Below are 23,812 nucleotides of genomic sequence, written 5' to 3'. Positions count from 1 at the left end.
TTCTATATCTCACAATAGTAAGTAACACGTTGTTAGATTGCGTGATCGAAACTTTTTGGTTTAAGGTTTCAGTGGGTTGGTCTCATTTATCGTTCTGTTGATCGTGTTAGCTTTCACTCGTTCACATCTTTTCTATCGAAATTGCCCATAAGTAGTATTGTGTGGTGTTGATTAAATGACGGTAGATTATCAGATTGTTTGATTGTAGCCATATTTGTCGTACTAGTCAACGTCGGCAGGGGCGGTGCCAGTATGGGGCAAGCAGGAGCAGCCGCCCCCAGTGAATTTTTAAGTTTTAATGTAAAATTTTTGGGCTTTTTCATTTTGTCCCCAGTGGATTTTTTTTAGTTCAAAAGTTTCCATATTTTGCCTCCAAAGTCTCCATATTTTGTTCAAAGGCCTTCGTATTTTGCCCAGAAGTCTCCGTATTTTGCCCAAAAGTCCCCGTAATTTATCCAAAAGCCTCCATATTTTGCCCAAAAGACTTCATATTTTGACCAAAAAATATTTCTATGCGTTAAAAAAAATTCCGCCCCGGGTGAAAAGAGTTGTTGGTTCCGCCACTGAACGTCGGTGTATTTTGAATCCAGTTGTAAGATCTTTTAGGAACTGATGTGTGATCGTGGAGTCTAAGAATTATTATTTAGAGTGTTGTAATACTAGCTTCTTGCTAGTCTCATTCCCATTAATAAAATTTAGTGCCTTAAAAAAAACCTCTGCTTTTTCAACCACTTATTTTATCACCCACTTAACTTCAATAATTTAACTTATCTTTGTGGATTCAATCATTGTTTTTAATGGACATACATTACGGGGTAAACTTAGGGATGACTGGAACTTATACTCAATTGGGATAAGAAAATCATATCATGATATCGATGTTTGTGAGTTCGGTATATCGAAGTTGTGTGACTTCTTTAGAGAAGAAATACTTTTCTTCTTCTCTGATATTGTGTATTTCGACGAAAACTGTAACACACTGATTTTTTTTTTAAACACAGCGAAAGTACATATAATTATCAAAGTAACCCTGCTTAACGTTTACAAACAATTGTTAAGAAATCAATTTAGTTAACGTTATTACAGCATTCCAAAATGACGGTGTTACATAAAAAACAATACAAAAGAGAAGACATCAGAGTTCAGCTAATAGTCAAACATGTCTTCAACCCGTCCGCAACACCTGTCCTAATCAGCAGTACCTAAACCTGCAAGGGGTAGAAATGTGGGGGAATTAGCACGACTGCTAAGTAAATGGATACTATCTAACAGACCAAACATAAGCAACTGAACATGTAAGGGTCACATCTATGCTAACGTCCCGAACCAGCATACAATAACAACTGACAATATGAGGATCGGCGGCTTGTACGAGCACACGACTTAGCTGATCAGGCTACAGTCTACCGATAGTCCGCTTTACTGACTCTACTGCATAACCGTCCAGACGCAACACATGTGTCCTTCTATGCTATACTGAACAATCAGTAACATCATGACCCGTCCAGGCTACCACGGTCGACCTCACATCAACCCTACCTTGCTGCCTCGGTGGGTTCCCAACCTTGCCTCCTCGGTTGGTGTCCAACTAACAGTGTGCACATAAGATCACAGATAATCAGTCATGCAATTGTCCTAACTAGGATGGCAATGTCTAACTACACATGGTATTCATACTGGGCATAAACATAATAATAAAGAGTCTGAACAAGTAGCGTGTCAGCTACTTAATACTATATCGGGAGGTAGACCCGCTCACCGAATACCAGCAACTAGCTCAGATAATCTATCACTGAGTAGCTTCCTTATCCTTGTCACCTAAACATAAGGCAAATCAGGTTATTTTCTTTCCGTTAGCACAAAACAGCACAGTACAGTAAATCAGTATCAAAAAGCGCCGCTAAAAAGTCTACTTAACACTTACGCATTTTCAGAATTTACATCCTAATTATCATAAGTCACGCGGGCAGCATAAGGGTTAGAAAATAGCCAAATTATACAACAATGCAGCACTGACCTGCATCCGTACAGTTGCAAGTCCATCCGTACGGTTACATCATGTATCTTACGGTTGCACTCTCACTGTCCGGTTGCACCAACACCACTGCATTCGTACGGTTGCACATGTACCCGTACGGTTCCACAGTGTACCCGTGCGGTTGCAGGCTGCAACCGTACGGTTGTGTTCTTCGTGCAACAGCAGCAGAATCCGACGGGTTTCGCACCAAAATCACTCAATCTCGTTTCCAGACTTGTTTTAACCCAAAAATTCGACACCATAAGTTTAGGAAAACATCTAGGGACTAAAACCCTCTTGTTTTACACCAAAACAACAACAATTTATATAGATTTGACTCAAATTGCACTTTTGACAAAACCTAACATAAAACCACACAAATTCGTCGATTTGGAACTGAAAATCACAAGTTGTTACCTTGAAACAAACACGAAATCAGTGGTAACAAGCTTAACAACACAATTGTAATTTCAAAAACGAGATTAAGAAATTAGGGTTTTCAAGTGGTAAGATTTAGGTACGGAGTGTGTGAGGAAATTTCAAGAAAATGAGAAATATGAGCTGTAAAGTTAAACACAATACCCCATCACACACGGGTATTTACCAGTTATCTGATATCTTTCGTACTTAATTTGACTACCCTAACGGAGTCCAAATTAAATAAACGGACATGTTCCATGACCCTTGTCACAAACTGGTCTTAACCAATTAATAAAATAACATTACATATTTAAATAAAATAAAAGCATAAATAATCACATAATTATGTCTAAGGGCAAAATAGTCATCTTACATCTAAGCCCTGTCTGGGGATGTTACAAACACAAAAAATAATTTACGTTTTTTACGTGGAATATCGAATAAGATGCAGAAAAATAACGACGCAAGATACGCACTTCTAGAATTGAGTTGTATTTTTTTATCTCTAATATCTATAGATGAAAGTCTTATATATATTTACGATATAATTACGATGACGAAAGTGATAAGTCAGGATACGTGAGGCCAAATACGTTTTATTAATTGGTTGAAAAAATGTTTTGAAGTTTTTTAGTTTATGTAAGCATATTATTAAATTTGTTTATGTAATTGTATTTTAATTAATATATTGTTTGCGAATTAGTGTCGTTTTTTAATTTATGTAACCGTATTATTTTAATGAAACATTTTAAATTATAATACTAGGATATTATTTATTTATATTTATATATAATATAATAATAATGATAATAATATAATACTCCGTAATAAATAAATAATAATTAATAATACGGAGTAATAATAAGTATAATAATAATAAAATAATAGAGGTGGATCTAGTGTTAAAGTGAATTACTAATGTAAGTGATAAATATTGAGGTGACGCAATGTGACGGTGTTCATTTCATGATATACATCAATACACAATAGTATGCAACAATTATTCATGTAGATTAGTGGGGTGTTTTTTTTTGGTTATGTAGGCCAGATGCTTACTTATCCTAATTTGAGCATTGCTCTTCAGAAGATTAAACTTACAAAAATATCAAGGAATTTTATAAATATATGATATGATACAGGTAATATCATTCAATATTTATTCATACTGAGGTAATATATAAGGCAGCAGTATGATCAAACAAATGTTTTGAGAGTAACCTACATGCTGCTCTGCTTATTTCAACTCTCAAGACACAAAATGGCCAAGAAAAAAAACCAATGATTCAGAAATAATTATACCTAAATACAAATAATATTTGAATAAATAAACCAAAAACAACTAATCACAATCCCATCTTTCAAGCACTAAGAAACAACAAAACCTCGCTGAAGCCGTCTCTGACTACTGAGCAATGAAATATGCCACCCTGTTTCATATTAATATCATCATATTATTATTATGTGTTGGGTGTTTACCGAGTTTCATCTTCAAGGTTGCGGAAACCAGCAGTAAGATCTTCATATAACTTTTTAAATTTTCCAGTCAGGACATCCTCCCCTTCAGCTGGATCTTCAAACTTCTGAGACCTGTTATGTTATTTAATGATAAATAAATAAATAAATTACCAGATTAAACTAATTAGATTATTAATTATTAATCATAATTAAGGGTTCAGCTGCAATGTGAGCCACATGTAATGAAGATGTTCACTTACACCAAACGGTAAAATAGATCACCCAAACGATGCTTGATCAGGGTATAAGTAATCTTCTGACCATCCATACCAGCTCCTCGCTCAACCGCCTGTACAGTATATATCATAAACCAAATCACATGTTGGTTTTATGGTTAAGTTGTTCAATCAAGTTTCTTAGTAGTGAAATGATATGCAACTAGTTTAAAACCTTCAGAAATCAAAGCCTAAATGTAACATAATATAAGGAGGACAATAACACACCTGGTTGGCTAAATTATAGAAATGGATAATATTGCGCATCATCCATACAGACTTGTAAAAGGGGCAAAACTTATCATATCTGTCATAAACCGAAATATATATAAAAGTATGAGTGCACAGTCAAACAAGTTAAAGTAAGACAAACGATAGTAGTTAGTTACTTACGGTGTGAATGCATTTTGAGCAAGATAGTCTTCCCTCAATAGTTTTGCAGTCTCCAAGGTAATTTTATCTGTTTCAGCCAAGGCATCTTTCCCCACAAGCTGATAAAACCATAATAACATCATTTACCAAATTGCATCTTAAAAAACATATATTAAACAAAATATGTGTGTATAGTTTAGGCAGAAAACATATAAGTTGGATGAGTAAAAAGCAATATACCTGGACAATTTCATTGAGATCGTCTTCTCTTTGCAAAACTTCACGTGCCTTGGTCCTAATATTGATGAAATCTGAATCGAACTTATCATAGAAAGATTCTAGAGCCTGAACAAGCAATAAATAAATCCTCAGTATTAAAAAAATATATAGGAAAAGTGTAGAAGTGAAAACTATTGCATAGTGTATTATCTTAACAACGCACCGTTGAGTACTTTGAGTATGAGATAAGCCAGTTAACCGAAGGAAAATGTTTCCTCTGTGCAAGCTTCTTATCTAGACCCCAAAAAACCTGACATCATGTCAACAAGAAAATTTTAACCTTAAAGACTTTCAACAACTTAGGACTACCAATCATTATACATACATATATACATACACATATATACCTGAACAATACTGAGGGTAGCAGATGTAACAGGATCAGAGAAATCTCCTCCCGGGGGAGACACGGCACCAACAATGGTGACACTACCATCACGGTCTGGCCCACCAAGGCACTTTACTTTACCAGCACGTTCATAAAATGATGCCAATCGTGCAGCCAGATATGCAGGATAACCACTATCTGCAGGCATTTCAGCCTGAACAAAACAGAACACATAAAGTTACTACTATCAAACATTCATCACATATATTTTTCACTAAGCAAAATATACAAGATAACAGATTAAAGTATAGTAGAATGATGCATACCAGACGACCAGAAATTTCACGCAATGCTTCTGCCCAACGAGAGGTAGAGTCTGCCATCATACTTACATTGTAGCCCATATCTCTGAAGTATTCAGCTATGGTGATTCCTGAATAAAATTAAAAAAATGCAATTAAATTAGAACTTAAATAACTTGATATTTACTGATCAACTCATTAAGAAGCTTCACATAACATTAAATTCACAACTTGGGTCACCTGTATAGATTGAAGCCTCACGAGCAGCCACAGGCATGTTAGAAGTGTTGGCTACAAGGGTAGTACGCTTCATGACAGATTCTTCACGCCCATCAGGCAATGTCATAGTTAGTTGAGGAAAATCCATGAGCACCTGTCAAGTTATCATAGAACATCAAAGACAAGCATATACAACTGAACAAAAAAAGAAAATAAAAAATTAGAGAGTTTACTTCTGCCATTTCATTTCCTCTTTCCCCGCAACCAACATAAACAACAGTGTCTGAATTGGAGTACTGCATGATGAAAACAAAATAATGCCTATGAAAACAGTAACAACCTATTTTATTCATACCAGTGATGATGGCTGACTATAAAATGAAAATACCTTAGAAAGAGCTTGACTAATAACAGTTTTCCCACAGCCAAATGCACCAGGAATGGCACAGGTCCCACCAAGCACCGAGGGGAAAAGGGCATCAAGAACACGCTATTACAAGAGATAGATAATTAGGACTGTATTTAGTCAAAAGGCCAATGTGAATGACAGCATAATCCTAAATCATTAATGTTAAGGTAGTAGTATGTACCTGCCCAGTAAGAAGAGGCGTGTCAGCAGAAAGCTTAGATGCAACAGGACGAGGTGTACGTACTGGCCATGTCTGTGAATAAGTAGTGCATTGACATAAGAAATCAAATGTATAATCACCCTTGAAATCGTTAATATGTTGAACCTCATATTAAAAGAATAGGGGTAGAAAACCTGAAGCATGGTATATTGCTTTTTGACACCTTGAAATTCAAGCTCCAAAACCGTGTCCTGTAAAAACAAAAATAGTTTTCTTAAGATCTGACAGCCATCAGCTGATACAACCACCTAACCACTAACAAAGACTTGCAGACAATAATATAATAGGCTTACATATACAGATTATTATAGAGGCTTTGATTGATTGAACGATTTACATATAGAAAATAAATGTCTTTATTTATGTCTGATAAAAAATTCAAGTAAGTCATACACGTCATGTTAAACTATATAAATCAATGAAGCTAAAATCATCACAAGAAGAATCCTGCTCGATTTCAGATCACTTACTATACTAACAGAGTAACAATAATAATAAAAAAATGTGTGGTTAAAAGACAAACCTTCAATGAGTATTGACCAGCGGGAGCAACATATGTTACTTTTCCCATGGCATCAGGAGGTAGAGCAATGTGATGTTCAACTAGACTGTTCTCAAACACGGTCTGTGTAGAAATGAGAAAAGAGCTATAAAATCTACCACCATAAAAGACTCCAAATATATATATATGACAAGGAACAGACTTTTTCAGTCAATAAACAAAGAGTATGCAATGACTTACGGCATATAAATCTCCACCAGTAATAGCATCTCCCTCACCTAACATCACAACACATATTCATATAAATTAAATAAAAATATATATCAGATTCAGTTATACTGCTGACAGCTGACGTGAAGAAATGGTCAAATTACCTATTTTCTTAGGCTGAAATTCCCAAAGTATATCTTTGTCAAGAGCTGGAACAGATACACCACGAGGGATGTACACATCGCCTGATCTTTTTGCAATGGTTTTCAGAGGTCTCTGGAATATACAATTAAATATGCAGTCAGTAACTGCTAAAAAATAACTAACAGTCAAGTAGACCCAATATGTAAGACCGGAAATCGATGGCCGAACCTGGATTCCATCAAATATATTCCCCAATATTCCGGGCCCCAACTCAACTGACAGAGGCTGCAAGTTATAGAAAAGTTACTGCAAATAAGCTTTTAACTGAACTGTAGCAATCTCAAAGAGAGTTTTGATGCATAATTACATACTTTGTGTGTTCGCAGAACTGGATCGTTCACCATCAGCCCAGCTGTTTCTTCATACACTGAAATACAATTTTTTTTTTTCTCAATATTTTACGGAACTGAAGAAGTGACTCAAAGTAAGTTAGAATTTTATCTTGATCAGCTTAAGAGAGTAAAAATTCATTCAAGAAGCATTTGTCTCAAAGTAACACAGTACTTATATTGACAGAGTTTGAAATAATTACCATAAATTAGCCACTCAGATTAGTAAAGGCAATACATGGGCTACAATCAATCCCATGAATATCATGTAACAGTTGTAGATGGACAAATAGATAAAGTTAATGAATCTTCCCAAGAAACACAATGTAGCATTTTTTTCAGTCTAACCCGAATATAAATAACGCATTCTTTTAAACGGTATGATATTTATATTTAACTATCACATGTTCAATAATCTTTATTGTACTAATAAATCATGCGCAATAGATTAAATAACTGAATGACCAACATAAAATAACATACCTTGAATTGTAGCAGAATTTCCTTCTAAACGAATAATCTCCCCAATAAGATTGTCATGTCCAACACGAACAAGTTCATACATAGCAGCTCCCGCCATTCCATCTGCAATCACGACCGGCCCCGAGACCTGTTTAACCAAACATATTTGTTCACTCCAAAACAAAATAAACTATTACAAAACCATATCCAGATATATGATCTCGTAACGATCAAACAATTTTGGTAACTCTTCATTTAATGACTCAAGTACCACCAAATATCCCTTTTTAAAAACTTTAATGGCATTGCATTTAATTTATAATAAGTACCACAGATTTATTTAAAACTATATGTAAATACTTAGATTGCTTACAGTTTACTCAATCAATAAGGATCTGCACTGATCTTTATATATTGCATAAAAAATCTAGCTCATCTTCTCATTGTTACTAACTTTATTATTGCTCGCTCGGTGAACACGTTATATCAACAGTTCTCACAATTTATTCAATCATGTAACGATCTACTATTATGTATTATAATTGTGAACGAGTGGTTGATTACCTGAATCAGCTCAACATTAAAAACTGAAAATCTTAATCCGACGGAACGGAATAGTAAAGGAATCATACAATTGTATAGAATCGTATATATAAACGGAATAAGTGGATAGGATAAAACTGACCTTACGAACGTAACCGCACTCGCTTTCCTTTTCAGAATCCTCAAACGTGGTTAATCGAGCGCCATAAGCAGACGGCATATTGAAATTGAAATCGAAATCGAGATCGGAATTGAAATTTAAAATCCGAGATCGGAATCGAGATCGTGATGTATGGGATGAGTAAGGGTTTCAACAACCAGTTAACAGATGCAACGTGATTAATGGCCTGTTGTGATGTGGAGTGGTGGATCACCTCAATTTGTCTTCATGTTTCTGCTGTTAATTGGCCTTTGGAGGGGGTAATAATCATGTGTGACGCGAGTAGGTGAGTACCGGATGTCTCTCCATTAATATGTTGCCACGTGTGAAGATCTGACAAGGTAACCGCTGGATCTATCTTTGACTATTGTATTTTTTTGTTTCAATTTGCTAATATGAAAAAAGAAAAAAAAAGGAGAAAAAAAACATGTAGATATTATCTGAGAGAAACAGAAACAAGATGAACTGTTTCGAGGAAGTTTCCTACTACGTTTTACTATTGTTTCTATTCTATCTAAACAACAACAACAAAACTCAATACCACATAAGTGGTGTATGGGGAGGTGATATGTAGACAATTCTTCCCCTATCCGAGAATAAAGTCAAATCATTTCTCCACTTAGAGTAAAAACACTCTCAAAAGTAGAGAAAATCATCCCTCTCTCTATTCGACCGGATAGAGAGATTGCTTCCGAGTGGACCTCCGGCCAATAAGTAGGAAAAAGTTTTTTAAAAAATAAAATATAAAATAAAAAATAAAATTGAGACGCCATGAAAATGGTAAAATCAAATTTCCACGAGTTTTAAATCCTGCCTGAAATTTAATTTAGGCTCTAAGAGTCAGTCAAGTCGCCAATAAATCGACGCTTGTTGTTGACTCAATAACTAGAGCCCAATTTTTTTTAAACTGGTATCCAATTTTTTTTAACCAAGTAATCTCAAGGCCACTAGTCTACCATTTTACGAGTAGAATGGAGCCATTGCAGGCAAATATCCGTGATCATGAAAAAATAACTTTGACCATGAAAAAATAACTTTGTAGGACAATTGAATTGAACCCTTGACCTCCACATTTAAAAAACAACGTCTTATCATATCACCACCACCTAGGGAGTATGGATAGCAAAATGACTCGTACCCAATGGGGAAACCCGAAACTCGTTACGAAAACCCATTACATTGACTGACTTCTTAGTATTTTAAACAATCAGGTTGTGTTTGGTACTGTGTTGAATCAACATTAGTCATTGTAACGGTAATTAAACAATATATTATTTATTTATTATTATATTATATTATATATTATATATTATATTTATATTTATATTTTTATATTATAAGATTATAAGAAACACTAAAATAAGTCATCAAAAATTTAAAAAGCAATCCTAGCTATCTATTCAAAAGCTAAAAATAGATCATAACCATTAAGAAAGCCATGTAATGATTATGACTTCATAATCATCAAGATTAGCACTAAACTGACTAAAATACCCTTGATATTAAAAAAAGACGGAAGGAACTAAACAAAATGGGGGTTCAATACAATTACGTTCATTCACACAATACTACAGCGGAAAAAAAAAACCAAATTTTCTCCCAAACACACGAGATAATCCAAATTATTATCATCAACGATTAGTGTGTGCTTGGGGTTGTATCAATGATTATTCTGTGCTTGCTTGAATCGATTGCATCAGTTAACACTGCTTGCTTGATGATTGAACCATCAAGATGGAGAGTCTATCACTTGATTTTACCCAAATCCTCTTGAATCACTCTCAAATTCCATTCTTTTTTTAAATCGTCATTTGATTTAAAAGTTTAATAGTCTTTGATGTCGAATTGCAGAGAGAATCTGATTAGGGTTTTTTGTGTCGACAAAGCACGAACTTGATGTAACATGTTTGAATGGCTATGTTCCAATCATCGTGTAAGTGGGATCCGATAACATTATCCAGATTAGGTGTTCAAAAAAGTTGAAGCAACCGTCGTCTCTCAACCGTCAATTCACCAATGATTTTGTTTAGGTATGTTATTTACCTATTAACGGGATCTATGTTTACCCATTAAAGATTATACAAATGTTGTCAATCGTTTGCCTGCAATCAATTTTGTTTTAGAATTCTATACTTATGGAATTTTGAGTTCGAAATTCATTTATAATGAAAACCCATTACATTGACTGACTTCTTAGTATTTTGAACAATCAGGTTGTGTTTGGTACTGTGTTGAATTAACATTAGTCATTGTAACTGTAATTAAACAATCTTATCTTATTATAAGATTATAAGAAACACTAAAATGAGTCATCAAAAAGTTTAAAAAGCAATCCTAGCCATCTATTCAAAATCTAAAAATAGATCCTAACCATTAAAAAGCCATGTAATGATTATGACCTCATAATCATCAAGATTGGCACTAAACTGACTAAAATACCCTTGATATTAAAAAAAGACGGACGAACCTAAACAAAATAGGGGTTCAATACAATTACGTTCATTCACACAATACTACAGCGAAAAAACCCACATTTTCTCCCAAGCACACGAGATAATCCAGATTATTATCATCACCGATTAGTGTGTGCTTGGGGTTGCATCAATGAGTATTATGTGCTTGCTTGAATCGATTGCATCAGTTAATACTGCTTGCTTGATGGTTGAAGCATCAAAATGGAGAGTCTATCACTTGATTTTTCCCAAATCCTCTTGACTCACTCTCAAATTCCATTCAATTTTTAAATTGTCGTTTGATTTAAAAGTTTAATAGTCTTTGATGTCGAATTGCAGAGAGAATCTAATTAGGGGTTTTTGTGTCGACAAAGCACGAACTTGATTTAACATGTTTGAATGGCTATGTTCCGATCATCGTGTAAGTGGGATCCGATAACATTATCCGGATTAGGTGTTCAAAAAAGTTGAAGCAACTGTCAATTCACCAATGATTTTGTTTACGTATGTTATTTACCTATTAACACGATCTATGTTTACCCATTAAAGATTCTACAAATGTTGTCAATCGTTTGCACGCAATCAATTTTGTTTTAGAATTCTATACTTATGGGAATTTGAGTTCGAAATTCATTTATAATGAAAACCCATTACATTGACTGACTTCTTAGTATTTTGAACAATCAGGTTGTGTTTGGTCCTATGTTGAATCAACATTAGTCATTGCAAATGTAATTAAACAATATTATTATAAGATTATAAGAAACACTTAAATGAGTCATCAAAAAGTTTAAAAAGCAATCCTAACCATCTATTCAAAAGCTAAAAATTGATCCTAACCATTAAAAAAGCCATGTAATGATTATGACCTCATAATCATCAAGATTAGCACTAAACTGACTAAAATACCCTTGATATTAAAAAAAGACAGAAGGAACTAAACAAAATAGGGGTTCAACACAATTACGTTTATTCACACAATACTACAGCGAAAAAAACCCAAATTTTCTCCCAAACACAAGATATAATCTAGATTATTATCATCCACGATTAGTGTGTGACTGGGGTTGCATCAATGATTATTCTGTGCTTGCTTGAATCGATTGCATCAGTTAATACTGCTTGCTTAATGATTGAAGCATCAAAATGGAGAGTTTATCACTTGATTTTTCCCAAATCATCTTGAATCACTCTCAAATTCCATTCAATTTTTAAATCGTCGTTTGTTTTAAAAGTTTAATAGTCTTTGATGTCGAATTGCAGAGAGAATCTGACTAAGGTTTTTTGTGTCGACAAAGCACGAACTTGATTTAACATGTTTGAATGGCTATGTTCCGATCATCGTGTAAATGGGATCCGATAACATTATCCGGACTAGGTGTTCAAAAAAGTTGAAGCAACCGTCGTCTCTCAACCGTCAATTCACCAATAATTTTGTTTGGGTATGTTATTTACCTATTAACACGATCTACGTTTACCCATTAAAGATTCTACAAATGTTGTCAATCGTTTGCACGCAATCAATTTTGTTTTAGAATTCTATACTTAAGGGATTTTGAGTTCGAAATTCATTTATAATGAAAACCCATTACATTGACTGACTTCTTAGTATTTTGAACAATTAGGTTGTGTTTGGTACTGTGTTGAATCAACATTAGTCATTGTAACTGTAATTAAACAATATTATTATAAGATTATAAAAACACTAAAATGAGTCATCAAAAAGTTTAAAAAGCAATCCTAGCCATCTATTCAAAAGCTAAAAATATATCATAACCATTAAAAAAACCAAGTAATGATTATGACCTCATAATCATCAAGATTAGCACTAAACTGACTAAAATACCCTTGATTTTAAAAAAAAGACGTAAGGAACTAAAAAATAGGGGTTCAATACAATTACGTTCATTCAAACAATACTACAGCGAAAAAAAACCCAAGTTTCTCCCAAACACACGAGATAATCCAGATTATTATCATCAACGATTGGTGTGTGCTTGGGGTTGCATCAATGATTATTATGTGCTTGCTTGAATCGATTGCATCAGTTAATACTGCTTGTTTGATGATTGAAGCATCAAAATGGAGAGCCTATCACTTGATTTTTCCCAAATCCTCTTGAATCACTCTCAAATTCCATTCATTTTTTAAATCGTCGTTTGATTTAAAAGTTTAATAGTCTTTGATGTTGTGACAACCCGAAAATTTCCGATCAAATTTAAACTTTAATCTTTATATATTCCCGACACGATAAGCAAAGTCTGTTAAATTGAAATCTCAAAAACTTTGAACTGTATTCATGTAAACATTTGACCTTCGACTGTTCCCGACGATTCACGAACCATTGCTTGTAAATATGTGGATATATATATATATATATATATATATATATATATATATATATATATATAAATATGTGTAAATATAAATATATGTATAATATATATAATAACATGAACATTAATAAACTATTATATACATTTATTGTTATAAATAAATATGTAAAATAAAATACATTGTAATAAAATCTATTATTTTATATATAACATATGTATATTTCTTGTATATATATTGTTATATTTAATTTAATTATTTAATATATATTTATTTGCGTAGTAAATTTTGTTATTTAAAATTGTTTATATATATACATAGTGTATATTAAATATAATTAATTTTGAGCTTAAATGGTAAATGTCTGTAACTTTCGGTTGACGTTTAATTATTTTAAAAATAGGTCTAATATATATAAATGAAGTTTTAAAATAAAAGTTGGTCCAAAATTTGATTAAAAAGATAATAGATTTGATAAAAAAAAAAATTTACCTTTTCAATCTAAGTTTTTGTACTCCATATATATATAAATTGGAACAGAAAATAAATAATTATCGAATTTTTTTGATCATGTTTCAAACAGGTAATGACTGAAATAAATAAATGAACTTAATTTTAAAATATGGGATTTTTCTGAATTAAATTATCCGTAACTGTTTAGCAATGGACACACCCCGTGAAAACTGTCGGTAGGAAAGTTACAAAGAATTTCCGCTGTTGAACTGTATATTACTGTTTCTATTCTTCATGTGATTGCAAAAAGTATTTTATTATTATTAATTAATTATTATTAATATTATATAAGTTTACATATATCTGTATGTTACACATACAGAGTGTAGTTAAACTGCAATCACACCTTCTTCCTCATTCTTCTTCTTCACCTAACTGACCACCAATCACACCCTCACCATGATCCGCCATCTCACCACCGACACCACCACCGTCACCCACCCTACACCACCATCACTTTCTGGGAAAATTCCAACCGAAACCATTTCGGTTTTTGTGTTTATGTTCTATTTTTTTTTACATAATACAAGCATCATTTTCATACAACCATCACTCGCCATCATCTTCCACCATGACTCAACCACCAATAATCACCTAAACCCGTCACCATCACTATCGTTGCAACAATATCAACCACCCCATGAACACGCAACCACCACCTTTATTTTTTTCTGTTTCTTTCCTTTGATCAAACACCCATTACCACACCATCACCGGTGGTACGCGACCATCCCCATGTTTTATGTTTTTGTTACCTGCTACAGTAATCATGGCCAAAACATTACGAGGTTCGTGTAAATCCTACGGGGTTCGCTTAGTTTGCAGAAGAGATTACACGTTTCGGGTACTAGACACACGATCCGCGTAATTACCATGCTATTGTTTCAACTACTCGTTAATCATTTTGTTTTGTTTCACTTGTTGTGCTATTCGGTTATGAGTTATAGAGCACACACACACACAATAGTGATAATAATGTTATACAGTGAAGCAGAGGTGATGAATGGTGATGATACTGTGATATTAAAAAGATGATGATGGTGGTAACTAACGATGAGTAGAGATGATGACGGTGAGTGATCGTGAGGTAGATGTTATGAGGATGATGACTGTTACGAATGTTAGCGGGTTTATTGTTGATGAAGAAACGAAGATGATGATGTTGACGATGTGATGATGATGGATACTGGATAAGTAACGATGATAATATATAAGGATAAATAATTCAGGGTTTCTTTTATGTTGAAGAAGAAAGGGCAACAGAATTTTACGGATTAATTAGATTTAGGAATCAATTTAATCGAGATAGGTATGCAGTAGAAGAATGGTTAGAATGAGTGGTCAGGGAACGAAAGGTCTTGGGTTCGAACCCAGGCCACTACGTTTTTTTTTATTATCAAGAAAAGCTGATTGTTGGGCAGTGATCTGTTATGTGTTGGGCCGAAATTATAGGATTGGGCCATGGTTATTTGTGAAGTTGGGCTGTAGGGAAATCGATAAATAAATGGATTAAATATAAATGAATTGGTGAAATAATCAAGGAATCGTGATCAGCTTGATGGTTTGAGGTGTTTGCCGGTGAGTGATAGGTCATTGGTTCAAGTCCCGTTTGGAGCATTCTTTTTAGACAAAGCTTTAAGGGTATACACAATTACTTTTATTATTATTATTATTATTATTATTATTATTATTATTATTATTATTATTATTATTATTATTATTATTATTATTATAATTATTATTATTATATTATTATTATTATTATTATTATTATTATTATTATATTATTAGAATTATGTGTATTATTAATTATTGTTATGATTATTATTATTATGATTGTTAGAATTATAATTATTATTACTAATGTCATATTTATATTTATAAGTATTAAAGACGTTATTATCATTAAAATAAGTATTATTAGTATTATTAAAAACTATTATCTTTATTATCATTTTTACAAAGATTATCATTTTTATTATCATTATTAAAATTATTATTATTATTATCATCTCTATTAAAAGTATCATTATAACTAAAATTATCAAAGTTATCATTTTTATTAAACCTATTTTTTTTATTTAAAACTTAACATTTTTTTTAGTAAGCTTATTATCTTTATTAAAATTATCATGTTAAAATTTACATTTATATTATTATTATTATTATTACTATTATTACTATTATTACTATTATTATTAAAAAATTTATAGATTTTATTATTAATATCATTTCTTATCAATATTAATATTATTATTAATACTATCAATATTATTATCATTATGAGTATCGTTATTGTTAATATTATTCCTATTATTAATATTATAACAAATAAATATTAATTATATCAAAATAGATTTAATACATATAACATAACTATATTAGTATTTTTATAATAAATAACAATTATCTATCTAAAGTAAATAAAGTAAATATATCTAACTAAATTATTAAGGAAACCTACAAATTATTAAATATAATAATTATATCACTAAGAATAATACCTAAATTTGTTTGATTTCAATTATGTGTGTTAATATATATATATATATATACATATAACTGATATAGGTTCGTGAATCCGAGGCCAACCCTGCATTTGTTCAATATCGTCATATGTATTTTTACTACAAAATACATTAGGTGAGTTTCAATTGCCTTTTTACCCTTTATATTTTTTTGGGGCTGAGAATATATGCGCAATTTTTATAAATGTTTTACGAAATAGACACAAGTAATCGAAACTACATTATACGGTTGAATGATCGAAGCCGAATATGCCCCTTTTTGCTTAGTAGCCTAAGAATTAGGGAACTTCACTAATTTTGAGAATTAATGCACGCCTAATTGACGCGAATCCTAAAGATAGATCTATTGGGCCTAACGAACCCCATCCAAAGTACCGGATGCTTTAGTACTTCGAATTCATTTTTATCATGTCCGAAGGATTTTCCGGAATGATAGGGGATATTCTTATATGCATCTTGTTAATGTCGGTTACCAGGTGTTCACCATATGAATGATTTTTGTCTCTATGCATGGGACGTATATTTATGAGAACTGGAAATGAAATTCTTGTGGTCTATTAAAATGATGAAAATGATTATTTATGTTAAAGTAATGAACTCACCAACCTTTTGGTTGACACTTTAAAGCATGTTTATTCTCAGGTGTTAAAGAAATCTTCCGCTGTGCATTTGCTCATTTTAAAGATATTACTTGGAGTCTTTCATGGTATATTTCGAAGAACATTGCATTCGAGTCATTAAGTTCATCAAAGATTATCATTAAGTCAATTTATAGTTAGATAGTGGATATTATGAAATGGTATGCATGCCTGTCAAATTTCGATGTAAAGAAAGTTTGTCTTTTAAAAACGAATGCAATGTTTGTAAAATGTATCATATACAGGTCAAATACTTTGCGATGTAATCAACTATTGTGAATCGTTTATAATGTATATGAACGGGTCCTTTCAGATGTCGAATTGCATAGAGAATCTGATTAGGGTTTTTTGTGTCGACAAAGCACGAACTTGATTTAACATGTTTAAATGGCTATGTTCCGATCATCGTGTAAGTGGGATCCGATAACATTATCCGGATTAGGTGTTCAAAAAAGTTGAAGCAACCGTCGTCTCTCAATCGTCAATTCACCAATGATTTTGTTTAGGTATTGGTTTGTTGAAAGTGTGTGCAGTAGTGCTTAACTTATTTTTCAACTTTTAAATTTATAAAACCTTTTATTTAATACACTTTAACACCCTAACGAGCAACAAAACCCGATCAGATGTAGTATTTTAGGTTATCGTCCTAAGAGAGCGTAGATGCGGATAAGAGTTGTTTTATTTAAATAGTTTAATTCTTATTAAATAATTAAGGATAGATTTTTATGTCTTTTATGTGATAGATTCTTATCTCTTAGGAAAGAGATGCTTGGAAAGATAAACAAAGTAATAAAATAAAACAAGAAATTGAAGATTCAAAATAAATAGATAAAAATAAAAGCAGTTACATGAATAACTAACTCATACGGCAATCATATTAGACAAGTTTCATAACTTATATTAACACAAATCAAGATAACAATCATAGACCAATCATTATCCCTAAGCAGGTTAAGACAAGTGTTGCATATCATTCAATAAGCAGGACTTAAAGCATATGCTAGATACGTGATGTGCATAACTAACATCTCAATTCTTCATGTTCAACTCAATTACATGATACACATTTGTGACGACCCGGAAATTTTTGACCAAATTTAAACTTAATATTTATATGATTTCGACATGATAAGCAAAGTCTGTAATATTGCGTCTCAAAATTTTGAACAAACTACATGGACTCAGTTAACCTTTGACTATTTTCGATGATTCACGAACAATTGTTTGTAAATAAATATATTTATATATAATTTTAAATGTATGTATATATATAATAATAATTGGAAATAATAAATATAATCTAAACATTTAAAATCTAATATGATATAAAACAATTAAGTTGTAAGTAAACTGAATTTATATATAAATATATGATTTCTATATAATTATTATTATATGTATATTATAATATATTCTATACATAATTATTATAATATGTATATTGTAATATATGTTAAAATGTATAAAAATTTTAGTACACAAAATAAGTTATTATATAATATACATTATGTAGTATATTACATAATCAATAATATGTAATGCTAATATAATAAATTCAATTATAAAAATAGTTGTTATATTACTGTTGTTATTGCTTTCAATATTAATATCAATACTAGTATTATTAATATTATTATCTATAGATATGAATTTTGATAGATATAAATTGTTATAGTATCGTTACTTATATTATTATTATCATGAATAATACTAATATTATTATAATTAGTATTATTATTACATTAATAATATTATTGTTATTATTAATATTATTATTATTATTATTATAAATTATTATTATCATTAATAATTACTAATGTTATTATTAATATTTTTTTATTTTATTAACCTTATTATTAATAAATATCATTATTCTTGTTATTATTATTATTATTAAATACCATTAAAAATTGATATCATTTTTATTATTAGTATTATTTTAATTCTCAATATTATTATTATTAATATCACTAGTATTTTTATTATATAATATTATAAACTGTATTATTAGTATTTAATTTTATTAATAATTATAAACCTTATATAGAAAATATAAAACGCGTTTGATCAGTTAGAAATCATCAATACATATTATAATTCAGTTAGATACAAAAATTGTTGATTATTAAACTGATAAAGTATCAAATTCTGTTGTGTATCAACATCAAATTTTATTTACCCGTCCTTCCTGTCTGTATAATGTGTACCCGTATGAAATCGATTTCTCAATGCAAACAAAACAATCAAATCACTTGTACTAACACCAATTATTCGATTACTGATTATATATTAGACTATCATGAATTACAATTCAAAAATTAAAATAAAAAAGACTGAACATTCACCCAGTACCCTGTTCTTGAACTCCTTTTGCTCAAACCACGATTTTGAATAAATTTGCAAAATGTAATAATGCAGACATGTTAGGATTGATGCGTTTAAACTATCTGCAAGGTATGAATATCCAAATTTCTATATTGAATTCAAATTTTGAAGTCAAACTTTTAAAATTTAAAAGTCAACTTTTCGTTCTTCATGAAATTTGAATTAACTGTAATGATTCAAATCCAATTAATGATTTCAGAATTTTCTTTAAACAATTTAAAAACTACTTCATGTTATAATTATAATCTAAAGGTGTCTAGATTTCTGAATCAAGAATCGAGTTCAAAAGGGGTGTTCGTGGTCTGCTGCTCTAATTCTTTCTATTCTGTTTTGATTAAACCAATTCACTCATTACCAATTATTTCCATTTCAATTGGAGAACCAAAACCATTTAGTTAAATTATAGTTATTGTTGAATTTGATTTCTGGTCGACTCAAATATTAAAGAAGAAGAAGAAGAAAACAAAAACTGTATTATACGGGTTATATTTTTTATGACATGAGATTTAAACAGAAAAGTAAGTGGCAGACGAGTGGTTTAGGGTGTTGGTGTTTAGCGAGAGGTCTCGGGTTCGAGCCCGGACAGTGGCATTTTTTTAACTCGTTTTTCTTCAAAGGTTGTTACCTAAATTATCATTATTATTATTATTATTATTATTATTATTATTATTATTATTATTATTATTATTATTATTATTATTATTATTATTATTATTATTATTATTATTGTTATTATTATGATTGTTATTGTTATTATTATTAGTAATATAGTTATTAGAATTATTATTATTGATATTATCCCTAGATATTAATATTAAGTATTATTAGTTTTAATATTACTATCATAATGAAATTTAATATATTTATCATTAATATTAGTAGTATCATCACATTTGTAACAATTATTATCATCATTATTATTATTATCATAAGTATTATTAATGTTATTACTATTATTTTAACATTTTAGTATTATTATCATTATTATGATTATGGATATTATTATTATTATTGTTATTAAAATAATAAAATTTATTATTAATTGTATAAATATTAGTATTAACATCACTTGGTAATTATTAATATTATTATTGGGTATTATTACTGTTATTATCATTATTATAATATTTATTATTAAAACTATCATTAATATTATTATTAATAGAATCATTAATATTATTATCAGTATTATCAATACTAGTATTATTATTATTATTAATATTTTAATCACTACTAATATTATTTAGTATTATTATAAATACCATTTTAACAAACAAATGATATATATATATATATATATATATATATATATATATATATATATATATATATATATATATATATATATATATATATATAAGATATTTGATACAAATAACATAATTTTTTTTTATATTTTTACATATATAAAACGAATATATATTTATAATGAAATAAATAAGTTACTAATATAAAAATATTATCACTAATAATAATATATATATTTGTTCGATTACAATTATGTATATTAATAAATATATCAATGATATAGGTTCGTGAATCTAAGGCCAACCCTACACTTGTTCAATGTCGTCATATGTAATTTTACTACAAAATACAGTATTGTGAGTTTCATTTGCTCTCTTTTTAAATGATTTTGCAATATATATTTTTGGGACTGAGAATACATGCGCTGCTTTATAAATGTTTGACGAAACAGACACAAGTACTTAAAACTACATTCTATGGCTGGATTATTATATCGAATATGCCCCTTTTTGTCTGGTAATCTAAGAATTAGGGAACAGACACCCTAATTGACGCGAATCCTAAAGATAGATCTATTGGGCCCAACAAGCCCCATCCAAAGTACCGGATGCTTTAGTACTTCGAATTTATCATGTCCGAAGGGAGTCCCGGAATGATGGGGTTATTCTATATGCATCTTGTTAAGGTCGGTTACCAGGTGTTCACCATATGAATGATTTTTATCTCTATGCAGTGCGAAATGCCTGATATGAGATGATGTTTATGAGAAATGGAAATGAAATCTTGTGGTCTATTAAAACTATGGAAATAAATGATTATGATAAACCTATGAACTCACCAACCTTTTGGTTGACACTTTAAAGCATGTTTATTCTCAGGTATTAAGGAAATCTTCCGCTGTGCATTTGCTCATTTTAAAGATATTACTTGGAATCATTCATGGCATATTTCAAAAGACGTTGCATTCGAGTCATTGAGTTCAGCAAGATTATTATTAAGTCATTGATAATTGATATAATATGAAATGGTATGCATGTCTGTTAACTTTCGATGTAATGAAAGTCTGTCTTTTAAAAAAACGAATGCAATGTTTGTAAAATGTATCATTTAGAGGTCAAATACCTCGCAATGTAATCATATGTTATTGTATTCGTCCTTATGGATTAGGACGGGTCATCTCATGTGGTATCAAAGCGGTGGTCTTAGCAAACCATGTCTTGCATTAGTATGTCTAACTGATAGTTGTTAGGATGCATTAGTGAGTCTGGACTTCGACCGTGTCTGCATATCAAAAGTTTTGCTTATCATTTTTGTCGAAAATTAACTGCTTATCATCTTAAGTCTAAACGCGTCTTACTACATTCATTGCATAGATAGTGTATAGAAAAATTCATATCTTTACATATCTATTACAGTAAACTTTGTCTGACGTCTTTCGAAAATTTCTCCGTAACTTATGGGATCTTGGTATTATATATACATATGTACAATATGTATTGAAGAATACCAAACTAAATCCTATAATCTATTACATATCAAAATTCATTTCCCTGATTATACGAGATAGATCTCTCGACTAGTTCAAGTTCATCAGATTCTGATATGGGGTTTCATTCGAGCTCCGAAAGCAGCGTGACCGGAATGGATCAACCAATTAGTCATCATCTATTCTGGATGAATTGGGGATGGGTTCGTAGCCTACTTAATCATTGGAGACAAGAAGAAGGTGATCCCTTCCATCCACCACATTGCCCTCTTGGCGAAGAACCTGAAGCACTTACCGGCGAACCTATTCGAAACACCATTTTCTCTCTCATTTCCATAGTATCTCGTCACGATTATATACTATCTCAGATTCTAGATCTTATTCATCCACTCGTCAGGACCGACAACCACCCCGGTGTAATAGAAAAAGTCAACGAGCTTCGCACTTGGGTAGTAGCTTTGGAGAGTATGGTGCAAAGGTTACAAGCACCAACAGAAACATCGGCAGCAACAGTACTATCACCACCACCAACAGCAACATCCGCACCCCACACTTTAACATCACAATCGGTACCTCGAGCATCAACGTCACACACACCATAGATACCAAGGAGTACCAACAACAACAAACGATGAAGTATTGATTCATAACTTCATCGGAGAAATATTCTACGGTGATTATATAATCTCTAAAGTTTTAGAGATTATTTATTCAAATCATCGCCGTAAACCAAGATGAATGGATGGATAGAAATGATACAGGGAAGAATAGAAACCCTGACAAGGATGGTGCACGAATTACAAGCTAGACTTGTTTACCAGCAGCATCAACAGTACCGCCTGAATCACCGTCAGTATTCCCAACACCAGCAAAAACCTGTAACACTACAAGCTCCATCAATTACATAACCACCAACGATATCGACAACACAATCATCAATAGGTATATCGAAATAACGAGTTATGAAGTATTAACTCATTTCCACTGAAGGATTTATATGCATATCTTATATATATAAATTTTTTATAAACCATAATAAATCTTTCCGTACTAAGCTATTATGTGTGAATCTTAACTACTCGGTTAATTCATATTACTAATATACTATGATTTACATCCTTCGTCAGCGACTTAATCATTGTTAACTACAATCTCTGTTTCAATTCAATAATTTCCATTTCATAATAAATCAAGTGTATTATTCAAATATATGTTTGCTTTTACACTTTCACCATCGATATACTCGAAACTTTTCAGATAAAATCATTCGTACCTTGCAAAGTTCATAAGAATCCCACGAACACCAACATCATGCATCAACAAATAACGAAGTATTGATTCATAATTTCAATTTTATTGAAGAAATACTCCATAAAAGTTATGTAATTTCTAAAGTTTTAGGGATTATTCAATTCTAGTTTCAACCGTAAATCAAATGAGTTTAATTTAATATTAACTCATTAAATCTATGTTATATCCGAAGAAAATATACGCATATATATTTTCATAAAGACTGTAATA

At 31.0% G+C, this 23,812-nt stretch overlaps 1 protein-coding gene across 1 annotated transcript; it reads right to left on the bottom strand.

The window, feature by feature from the left end:
- Positions 1 to 3,531: 3,531 nt before the first annotated feature.
- LOC139872764 (V-type proton ATPase catalytic subunit A) lies at positions 3,532 to 8,904 on the bottom strand. The gene is made up of 20 exons (XM_071860687.1): positions 8,689 to 8,904; positions 8,025 to 8,151; positions 7,524 to 7,579; positions 7,381 to 7,437; positions 7,173 to 7,284; positions 7,039 to 7,076; positions 6,820 to 6,921; positions 6,431 to 6,487; positions 6,258 to 6,329; positions 6,056 to 6,157; positions 5,901 to 5,963; positions 5,689 to 5,821; positions 5,473 to 5,579; positions 5,166 to 5,360; positions 4,982 to 5,068; positions 4,780 to 4,884; positions 4,561 to 4,658; positions 4,396 to 4,474; positions 4,153 to 4,241; positions 3,532 to 4,024 (listed from the first exon to the last, which is right to left on the bottom strand). The coding sequence occupies exons 1-20, from the start codon at positions 8,764 to 8,766 to the stop codon at positions 3,910 to 3,912; spliced, it is 1,872 nt and encodes a 623-aa protein (XP_071716788.1). The 5' UTR covers positions 8,767 to 8,904; the 3' UTR covers positions 3,532 to 3,909.
- Between the last annotated feature and the right edge of the window lie 14,908 nt (positions 8,905 to 23,812).

The sequence above is a fragment of the Rutidosis leptorrhynchoides genome, chromosome 10 (genome assembly GCF_046630445.1).
Source record: "Rutidosis leptorrhynchoides isolate AG116_Rl617_1_P2 chromosome 10, CSIRO_AGI_Rlap_v1, whole genome shotgun sequence".
Lineage (NCBI taxonomy): Eukaryota > Viridiplantae > Streptophyta > Magnoliopsida > Asterales > Asteraceae > Rutidosis > Rutidosis leptorrhynchoides.
Note: the sequence above shows the minus strand (reverse complement) of the source record. Positions and strands in the feature narration are given on the sequence as shown.